This window comes from Nerophis ophidion, linkage group LG08 (genome assembly GCF_033978795.1).
Source record: "Nerophis ophidion isolate RoL-2023_Sa linkage group LG08, RoL_Noph_v1.0, whole genome shotgun sequence".
Taxonomy (NCBI): domain Eukaryota; kingdom Metazoa; phylum Chordata; class Actinopteri; order Syngnathiformes; family Syngnathidae; genus Nerophis; species Nerophis ophidion.
The window spans coordinates 7,962,405-7,973,891 of NC_084618.1; the positions used below are offsets into that span (position 1 = coordinate 7,962,405).

Here is an 11,487-nt window from a genome sequence, read left to right on the forward strand (position 1 = left end):
TTATTAAATTACCACAATATACCGTACTTTTCTAAGTAAAAGGCTCACTTAAAATCCTTTCATTTTCTCAAGAATCGACAGTGCGCCTCATAGTGGTTGTTAGAGTGTCCGCCCTGAGATCGGGAGGTTGTAAGTTCAAACCCCGGCCGAGTCATACCAAAGACTATAAAAATGGGACCCGTTACCTCCCTGCTTGGCATTCAGCATCAAGGGTTGGAATTGGGGGTTAAATCACCAAAAATGATTCCCGGGCGTGGCCACTGCTACTGCTCACTGCTCCCCTCACCTCCCAAGGGGTGATCAAGGGTGATGAGTCTTTTAACTTTTAACTTTATAACCCAGTTTGCCTTATGTACGGAATAATTTTGTTTAAGTTTGACCAGTAGATGGCAGTCACACATAGGAAATATGTGTGGACTGCGATATGATGGCGATATGACTCAAGTAAAAAACACCAACATTTTATATGTTCCATTGAAAATATAGAACATTACACACGGCGCTTGAAAATCCATCAAAAAGTTTTAGGAAGACTTTGGTAAGCTATGTTCTAAGTTCTAAGCTAAGTATTATTATGGTGTGTGTATAAGGTAAGACGTTTGTTTTGTTTCGCAATACTACAAACCCCGTTTCCATATGAGTTGGGAAATTGTGTTAGATGTAAATATAAACGGAATACTATGATTTGCAAACTATTTTCAACCCATATTCAGGTGAAAATGCTACAAATAAAACATATTTGAAGTTAAAACTGATTAGCATTTTATTTTTGCAAATAATCATTAACTTTAGAATTTGATGCCCGCAACATGTGACAAAGAAGTTAGGAAAGGTGGCAATAAATACTGATAAAGTTGAAGGATGCTCATCAAACACTTATTTGGAACATCCCACAGGTGTGCAGGCTAATTGGGAACAGTTGGGTGCCATGAGTGGGTATAAAAGCAGCTTCCATGAAATACTAAGTAATTCACAAACAAGGATGGGGTGAGGGTCACCGATTTGTAAGCAAGTTGTCGAACAGTTTTAGAACAACATTTTTCAACGAGCTATTGCAAGGAATTTAGGGATTTCACCATCTACGGTCCGTAATATCATCAAAAGGTTCAGAGAATCTGGAGAAATCACTGCACGTAAGCGATGATATTACAGACCTTTGATCCCTCAGGCGGTACTGCATCAAAAACCAACATCAGTGTGTAAAGGATATCACCAAATGGGCTCAGGAAAACTTCATAAGACCACTGTCACTAACTACAGTTGGTCGCTACATCTGTAAGTGCAAGTTAAAACTGTACTATGCAAAGCGAAAGCCATTTATCAACAACACCCAGGAACGCCGCTTGCTTCGCTGGGCCCGAGCTCATCTAAGATGGACTGATGCAAAGTGGTAAAGTGTTCAAATTATATTTGGAGACTGTGGACGTGGTGTCCTCCGGAACAAAGAGGAAAATAACCATCCGGATTGTTTTAGGCGCGAAGTTCAAAAGCCAGCATATGTGATGGTATGGGGGTGTATTAGTGCCCAAGGCATGGGTAACTTACACATCTGTGAAGGCACCATTAATGCTGAAAGGTCCATACAGGTTTTGGAGCAACATATGTTGTCATCCAAGCAACGTTATCATGGACGCCCCTGCTTATTTCAGCATAACAATGCCAAGCCGCGTGTTACAACAGCGTGGCTTCGCAGTAAAAGAGTGCGGGTACGTTCCTGGCCCGCCTGCAGTCTAGACATGTCTCCCATCGAAAATGTGTGGTGCAGTTCCCAAGCGTTTATTGAGTGTTGTTGAAAGAAAAGGTGATGTAACACAGTGGTGACCATGCCCTTTCCCAACTACTTTGGCAGGTGTTGCAGCCATGAAATTCTAAGTTAACTATTATTTGCAAAAAAAAACTAAGTTTATGAGTTTGAACATCAAATATCTTGTCTTTGTAGCATATTCAACTGAATATGGGTTGAAAAGTATTTGCAAATCATTGTATTCCGTTTATATTTACATCTAACACAATTTCCCAACTCATAAGGAAATGGGGTTTGTATTTAGAAACAACTTTTCTTACCTTCTGGTACCTGCTGATCTGTATTTGGGATCTGCATAAGTCCTGAAAATGTTCGCGCGTCCGCCTTCGTAGTCCATATAGACAGCATAGTCAATAAGCTTCTTCTTTTTATCCATCTTCTTGTTATGGGATATTCATCCTCTTAAAGTAGTATAAAGTTCTTACTTATATCAATCAATCAATCAATGTTTATTTATATAGCCCCAAATCACAAATGTCTCAAAGGACTGCACAAACCATTACGACTACAACATCCTCGGAAGAACCCACAAAAGGGCAAGGAAAACTCACACCCAGTGGGCAGGGAGAATTCACATCCAGTGGGACGCCAGTGACAATGCTGACTATGAGAAACCTTGGAGAGGACCTCAGATGTGGGCAACCCCCCCCCCCCCTCTAGGGGACCGAAAGCAATGGATGTCGAGCGGGTCTAACATGATACTGTGAAAGTTCAATCCATAGTGGCTCCAACACAGCCGCGAGAGTTCAGTTCAAGCGGATCCAAGACAGCAGCGAGAGTCCCGTCCACAGGAAACCATCTCAAGCGGATCAGCAGCGTAGAGATGTCCCCAACCGATACAGGCGAGCGGTCCATCCTGGGTCCCGACGAGCGGTCCATCCTGGGTCTCGACTCTGGACAGCCAGTACTTCATCCATGGTCATCGGACCGGACCCCCTCCACAAGGGAGGGGGGGACATAGGAGAAAGAAAAGAAGCGGCAGATCAACTGGTCTAAAAAGGAGGTCTATTTAAAGGCTAGAGTATACAGATGAGTTTTAAGGTGAGACTTAAATGCTTCTACTGAGGTAGCATCTCGAACTGTTACCGGGAGGGCATTCCAGAGTACTGGAGCCCGAACGGAAAACGCTCTATAGCCCGCAGACTTTTTTTGGGCTCTAGGAATCACTAGTAAGCCGGAGTCTTTTGAACTCAGATTTCTTGCCGGGACATACGGTACAATACAATCGGCAAGATAGGATGGAGCTAGACCGTGTAGTATTTTATACGTAAGTAGTAAAACCTTAAAGTCACATCTTAAGTGCACAGGAAGCCAGTACAGGCGTAATGTGATCAAACTTTCTTGTTCTTGTCAAAAGTCTAGCCCTATGGTACGGAAAATACGGTATGAGGTAATTAGACTCCAATTTCTTGTTTTTTTTTTCTGTCTTTCCAGATGTTTTCTGTCATCCCCTGCAAATTCCTGCCGGACGTCCGCAACCCGTGCTGGTACCAGGAGTACGCCGGCAACGTCACCTCCGACCCTTACGGGGAGAACTTGTACGCGCACTACGCCCGGCGCTTTCGCACCGTCTTCACGCACTTGCGGCGCAGTTTCGAAAAGCACTTGTTCAGCCACGGCGGGAAGCTTTACCGCATCCGCTGCCTGCCGTATTTCTACATCATCGGGCAGCCCAAGTGCGGCACCACGGATCTTTACAACCGACTGCGGCTGCATCCCGACGTCCAGTTCGCCACTTTTAAAGAACCGCACTGGTGGACCCGCAAGAGATTTGGTGAGTGAATATCTATATCTTCATACTAATAATTTCTTCTTTACAGTCTTTTTTAAAATCTACTATAAAAGTAGAAAACCGGTCCTCCTTTCAGGGAATTTAACTCACTGGTCAAACCCAATTTCTTTTGGATGACATATACAGTACAGCCCAAAAGTTTGGTCACACCCTCCCATTCGATGTGTTTTCTTTATTTTCATGACTTCTTACATTGTAGATTGGCACTGAAGGCATCAAAACTATGAATAACACACGTGGAGTTATGTATTAACAAAAAAAAAAAGGTGAAATAACTAAAAACATGTTTTAATATTCTACTTTCTTCAACATAGCCACCCTTTGTTCTGATTATTGCTCTGTACACTCTTGGCATTCTGCAGATTAGCTTCACAGGTGTCACAGTTATGATGCCTTCAGTGACAATCTACAATGTAAATAGTCGTGAAAATAAAGAAAACGAGAAGGTGTGTCCAAAACGTTTGGCCTGTACTGTATGTTGAGTAAAAAAAAAGACCCCAGAGACATAATTGTACAATACCATGTTTTACTGAAGTTTCAGGAGACCAGCCCTTACAATGCGACAATAGCATCAGCAAGAAGAGGTCTAAAGCCAAACAAAAAGTGTCAGCTTATGTAGAGCGAAAGGAGCCCAGAAAGGAGCACAGCTGCTTCTTCAAAACAGATAAGAAACTGGCCAAAACAGCTCCTTGAGCCGACAAACAGGAGCTTATTTTGACTCAGGGGGCGTGATGTTCCTGGGATTAAAGGCCTTACCTTCTTTGGGTATTGTGACCAAACAGCTCAGTTTTTGTTTCATCTGACATCACATGGTGGTCAGATGATGATTATTTTGGATTGGCTATAACAAATAACAGATTTGTTTTTTTTAATCCATTTTTTTTTCTATTGTCTAAATAAATAAATAAAATATAACTACATATTTGTTGTATTTATTTATTTAGACCTTTAAAATGTCGCGGGTCGGGCGGGTGACATGACGAAAAAATAGATATTAATTAGATCCGGGCGGGTGGCGGTTGAACCATCCGGAAATATTTGATATACATGGTTCTGGGATCGGTATCCTTTTACCATTCAAAGAGCCATTTAAGACCTGTGTCATAAAGCGGAGAAGACAATAGGAGACGCTATTATTCTCTAGAATGACTGCCGGCAGTCACCCAGATATTAAATATTAGGGCGTGCTATGAAGCCATTGGCTTTGTCGTCTTCAACAACATGTTCGAACCGTTTGTCAGTCCAGTATCATGTTGTGTGTGGCTTCCGCGGCAACACGCACACGACTGCAAGGCATACTGGGTGACACAGAGTACACTAATGGTTGTGATATAAACAATTTTAACACTATGTGTCGGTAAGGTGGGCGGGGTTGGGGGTGAGGGGGTAAAATGTATTCAGGCACTGTCACGGATACAAAGGATTCTGGGTATTTGTTGTGTTGCGTTTATGTTGTGTTCCTGTGAGGATGTTCTCCCGAAATGTGTTTGTCAATCGTGTTTGATGTGGCTTCGCAGCGTGGCGCATATTAGTAAGAGTGTTAAAGTTGTTTATATCACAACCATCAGTGTACTCTGTGTCACCCTGTATGCCTTTCAATCTTGTACGTGTGACTGTGGACGCTCCACACAACATGTTGCCGGACTAACAATCAGTCCGTACATGTTGTTGAAGGTGTCAAAGGCAATGGTTTCACAGCATGCTCTCATTCCTGTCATCAGGATGAACACCAATGGATAATCGCGAAAACGTTAGCGGCTCCCATTGTCGTCATTACTCTTTAAAACGGGTTTAAAAAGCTCTGGGAATGGTAAAGGTGGCCGACCTCTGATGTATTTCAGCGGGCGGGTGGCGGTTCTGATAAAATGTTGGTTCAGGTGGACGGCGAATGGATGAAGACTTTGGTGATGCGGTTGCGGATGATATAATTGCCTATCCGCGCATCTCTAATACATTATATATATATATATATATAATGTGTATGTACATGTAACATTATTCATGTTGAAGGAGTGCCGAGGCGACTTTTAAAGTATTGATGAGCCGTCAAAGTGACATAAATGATCCCTCTCTTTAGGGCAATTATGGTGCCCATGAATATTCATGAGCCAGCCTGTTTATTTCCCGCTCACGTTTTACGAGCACTTTTACTCACTCCCAGCATTCCGACCGACTCTCTTTGATTGTCTTCCGCTCCTGCCGCGTGTGCTTCTCCCCCCCACCCCCCCCCCCACCCTTCTTCACTCTTCGCCACGTGTGACGCACGCCCGCGTCGACGCCACTCGATAAAAGGGGCAACATCCGCACGCTTTGTGTGGGCGCCGCCTGTCACTTCCTGTGTCGCCTTTCAATCTCGCAAAGTCGCTCGTCTTCTACCTTCGGGAGGGGGGGATTTTTTTTTCATTCTATTTTCACTTCCCGACTCACCCCCCCCGATCCCCGACTCTCCCGGGGTCAAAGGTCACATCGTCACTAATTAGCAAGCGAGGGCGCTCGTTTTTGTCGGGCTGTGTCCCGCAGGTGTCACGTCTCACAAAGGAGGCCGTCCGTGTGATCTCGACTCCATTTTCTACACATAAATGCTTTTCTTCTACATTGCAATAACTAAGAGATAGGATTTGTTGTTTTTATTTTCATGGGCTTTAAAAAATAATTAGACTGGAAGGTTTATGGCGTATTAGTCATAAACTCGAGGCGCCGTTTTTTCTGACCGCGCTCGAGCACACAAAACCTCATCAGTGCATTGATCCGTCTTTTTTATTATTTTATTTTCCAGCTTTATTTGGATTTGACTAAGTAGTCTGATTCATGTTTTCCTGCTACGTTTCAAACATGGGGATGAGTATACTTTCACATTTGAACTGATACTGACGAACCCCAAGATGCAGAGATGGAGGCAGGCATTGGATAGGAAAACATGATTTAATAAAGATATTAAAACAAAAACAAACCAAAAAGGTGGCTAACCAACTAAGAGAGCTAGCATGGAAGCTAGCAAAAACAAAAAGGGGCTAGCGTGGAAGCAAGCGGGTAGCGAGCAGGAAAACAGAAGTCCTACGTGTAATATGAAACAAACTGGAAGCAGGAAACAAAAAACAGTAAGCTACAAACATCTAACGAATATAGCTTACCGGCACGACAAGACAGAAGCGACAATACATGACAATAATCCAGCACTCGACTGGAGGACAAAACAGGTTCAAATAGGAGCGGGCTGATTGACACCAGGTGTGGCCAGGTGCCAAAGCTGAGGGGAAACAGCGCTCAGGGAGAAAGACAGGAAATGACCAAAACAAAAACGCTGACAGGAAACAAAGACATACACAGAGGAAAAACTAAAACAAAACCAAACTGTCAGGGGCGAACCTGACAGTACTAGTGTTGTCCTGATAGTGGTAACAGAATGTATTTCGATACTTCTAAATAAAGGGAACCACAAAAAAAATTCATAATTGGCTTTATTTTAACAAAAAAATATCAGGGTACATTAAACATCAGGGAAAGTCCAAATAAAAGGGGAGGCGTACTATCTTTCGGGAGAGCGTGCTGGAACTGTACACAGAGTACAGTCCAGATGTTTCTCCTCACCGAGCCAAATTTAATTCTGTCTCTGTTTGATTCCTTGCTTCTTGTCTTGTTTAATAGATGTCATCATTGTTTGAACCTGACAACATTGAACATATGTTTATTATTGCAATTTAATCCTTCAATAAAATAGTGAACATACTAGACAACTTGTCTTTTATTAGTAAGTAAGCAAACAAAAGCTCCTGATTAGTCTGCTGACATATGCAGTAACATATTGTGTCAATTGCCTATTTTGTCTACATTATGAGGGACAAGCGGTAGAAAATTAATTATTAATCGACTTGTTCATTTACTGTTAATATCTTTAACATGTTTTATCTACACTTCTGTTAAAATGTAATAATGACTTATTCTTCTCTTGGGAGACCGGGCTTTTCTGCTCCGCTGCTCCCAGTCTGTGGAACGCTCTCCCTGACCACCTGAGGGCACCTCAGACTGTGCATGCTTTTCAAAAAGGCTTAAAAACCCATCTTTTTAAAAAAGCCTTTCTATAGACATACATGTTGGGTTTAGCCTTTGGGCTGTTTCTAGTTTTATATTTTATTTATTTTTATTATTACTATTTTTTTACACTTTGAGGTTGTTTGTTCAACGTAAAGTACTTTTTACAAATAAAATCTATTATTATTATTATTATCTTGTTTGATACTTTACATAAGTTTTGGATGATACCACAAATTTGGGTATCGATCCGATATTAAGTAGTTACAGGATCATACATTGTTCATATTCAAAGTCTTCATGTGTTTACAAACATAAATTTAAAAAAAAATGAAAGAATATTTTGTGATGCTAAAAAAATATTGATGTAATCATAGTAGTATCGACTAGATACGCTCCTGTACTTGGTATCATTACAGTGGATGTCAGGTGTAGATCCACCCATGGCGTTTGTTTACATCGTGACGCCGGTGAGCTACGGTGTGTAGTGAAGCATGTTTAGCTATTCCTCGTCCTGCAGGGATGAGACTTGTAAAAAATGTACTTTATTAGTCGCCATGGAGGCGAGGATTAGTGATTTAGAAGTAGCTAAAACACTGGCCGCGAGCTAACTAGCCATGTCTTAAAGCCCCTCTTCCTGAGGGCGTTTCAGTGTTATGACTTCCCCTTTATCTTTAGTTTTTTGGGCAAAAATGCAAATGTTCTCCCTTTTCTGTCTACACACTGTGTCTGCTTGTAAGTACTCCGTGATTGTGCGCTGCCGAACATGCTCCTCTGCTCGTAAAACCAGCAATGACACGACGTGACGACAGGGGTTGGTGGACCGGTATTTTTATTTTTTAGAGGTGGCATAGTACCGAATATGACTCATTAGTACTGTACTGATACCGGTATACCGTAAAACCCTATACTGTACCAATTCCCAGTACCCGGGAATCGATACTGATCCCATTTTGAGGTACTTTGGAGTGTGTTCATGTGAAAACACGTGTTACTTTGTCCTCATTTGTGTCCACTACAAATGTGTGTGTCAGAGCATTGTGGTGCGTTCAGGAGCGCGGTTAAAGCAGTCCCAGCAGGCACAAGACATTGATTATACGTACATGTCCTTTAAAACTGACTTTGACACAAATTGTTCCATTTGTAAATTGAGACAACGTTGGTGTCTAACGTTGGATCCACGTTGTTGGTTGGGAAATGATCACGAATTCAACGGTCAGATCAACGTCAGAACCCATGTTGATTAAACATTAAGCTTCAGTTGCTCAACGTCAGGAGCTAATTCAACAAGTTCTCAACGTTGTTTACACGTGGTGTGCCTGCTGGGGGGCTTGTAGGTAAAACAAGGATTTGGTCATCTTAACTTTCTTTTTGACGGATTTAGCTTGAGGTGGTTTGTTTACGTTTTCTTGCCTTGCATTTAGGGCAGCGCGATATCGACGATACACAATAGAAATTGTATAAATATGGCCGACGAAAGAGCTTTTGGTTCTATCATAATAAGGGTAATGCATGTTGTTGACACTTTCTAGCTGCGTCCGGCAAATTTGAGAGTGACATGTAGGGATGGGTCCCATTCACATATGTATATTTATATATATACACGTACGGTATGTATGTGTGTGTGTATATATATATATATATATATATATATATATATATATATATATATATATATATATATATATATATGTATATATATACATATATGTATATATATATGTAAAGACAATGCGTCCCAGCTACAACGGGGTTCTATTAACACTGACACGATTGTATATACGGCGGATACTGCCCTCCAAAATAGTTTCTCTCGTTTTGAGGAAATAACATTAGAGGAAGTGTTACAACGTGTAAATGGAATAAAACAGACAACATGTTTACTTGACCCTCTTCCTGGGAAACTGATCAAGGAGCTCTTTGTATTATTAGGTCCATCAGTGCTAAATATTATAAACTTATCACTCTCCTCGGGCACTGTTCCCCTAGCATTCAAAAAAGCGGTTATTCATCCTCTTCTTAAAAGACCTAACCTCGATCCTGACCTCATGGTAAATTACCGACCGGTGTCTCACCTTCCCTTTATTTCAAAAATCCTTGAAAAAATTGTTGCGGAGCAGTTAAATGAACACTTAGCGTCTAACAATCTATGTGAAACCTTTCAATCCGGTTTCAGGGCAAATCACTCCATGGAGACAGCCCTCGCAAAAATGACTAATGATCTATTGCTAACGATGGATTCTGATGCGTCATCTATGTTGCTGCTCCTCGATCTTAGCGCTGCTTTCGATACCGTCGATCATAATATTTTATTAGAACGTATCAAAACACGAATTGGTATGTCAAACTTAGCCCTGTCTTGGTTTAACTCTTATCTTACTGATAGGATGCAGTGCGTCTCCCATAACAATGTGACCTCGGACTACGTTAAGGTAACGTGTGGAGTTCCCCAGGGTTCGGTCCTTGGCCCTGCACTCTTCAGCATCTACATGCTGCCGCTAGGTGACATCATACGCAAATACGGTGTTAGCTTTCACTGTTATGCTGATGACACCCAACTCTACATGCCCCTAAAGCTGACCAACACGCCGGATTGTAGTCAGCTGGAGGCGTGTCTTAATGAAATTAAACAATGGATGTCCGCTAACTTTTTGCAACTCAACGCCAAAAAAACGGAAATGCTGATTATCGGTCCTGCTAGACACCGAACTCTATCTAATAATACAACTCTAACATTTGACAACCAAACAATTAAACAAGGCGACACGGTAAAGAATCTGGGTATTATCTTCGACCCAACTCTCTCCTTTGAGGCACACATTAAAAGCGTTACTAAAACGGCCTTCTTTCATCTCCGTAACATCGCTAAAATTCGCTCCATTCTGTCCACTAAAGACGCTGAGATCATTATCCATGCGTTTGTTACGTCTCGCCTCGACTACTGTAACGTATTATTTTCGGGTCTCCCCATGTCTAGCATTAAAAGATTACAGTTGGTACAAAATGCGGCTGCTAGACTTTTGACAAGAACAAGAAAGTTTGATCACATTACGCCTGTACTGGCTCACCAGCACTGGCTTCCTGTGCACTTAAGATGTGACTTTAAGGTTTTACTACTTACGTATAAAATACTACACGGTCTAACTCCATCCTATCTTGCCGATTGTATTGTACCATATGTCCCGGCAAGAAATCTGCGTTCAAAGGACTCCGGCTTATTAGTGATTCCCAAAGCCCCAAAAAAGTCTGCGGGCTATAGAGCGTTTTCATTTCGGGCTCCAGTACTCTGGAATGCCCTCCCGGTAAAAGTTCGAGATGCCACCACAGTAGAAGCATTTAAGTCTCACCTTAAAACTCATTTGTATACTCTAGCCTTTAAATAGACTCCCTTTTTAGACCAGTTGATCTGCCGTTTCTTTTCTTTTTCTCCTATGTCCCACTCTTCCTTGTGGAGGGGGTCCGTTCCGATACGGTGGCCATGTACTGCTCGCCTGTGTATCGGCTGGGGACATCTCTGCGCTGCTGGTCCGCCTACGCTTGGGATGGTTTCCTGCTGGCTCCGCTGTGAACGGGACTCTCGCTGCTGTGTTGGATCCGCTTTGGACTGGACTCTCGCGACTGTGTTGTATCCATTGTGGATTGAACTTTCACAGTATCATGTTAGACCCGCTCGGCATCCATTGCTTTCCTCCTCTCTAAGGTTCTCATAGTCATCATTGTCACCGACGTCCCACTGGGTGTGAGTTTTCCTTGCCCTTATGTGGGCCTACCGAGGATGTCGTGGTGGTTTGTGCAGCCCTTTGAGACACTAGTGATTTAGGGCTATTTAAGTAAACATTGATTGATTGATATACATATATAT

At 42.2% G+C, this 11,487-nt stretch overlaps 1 protein-coding gene across 5 annotated transcripts in view; it reads left to right on the plus strand.

Moving 5' to 3' along the window:
- The window catches only part of LOC133557251 (carbohydrate sulfotransferase 15-like), a 142,156-nt gene that overhangs the window by 106,574 nt on the left and 24,095 nt on the right, over positions 1 to 11,487 (plus strand). For all 5 annotated transcript variants that reach the window (XM_061907585.1, XM_061907583.1, XM_061907582.1 and 2 more), the window contains one exon: positions 3,239 to 3,578. In XM_061907585.1, the coding sequence (XP_061763569.1) occupies positions 3,239 to 3,578 (340 nt within the window). The remainder of the gene's footprint in view (positions 1 to 3,238; positions 3,579 to 11,487) is intronic.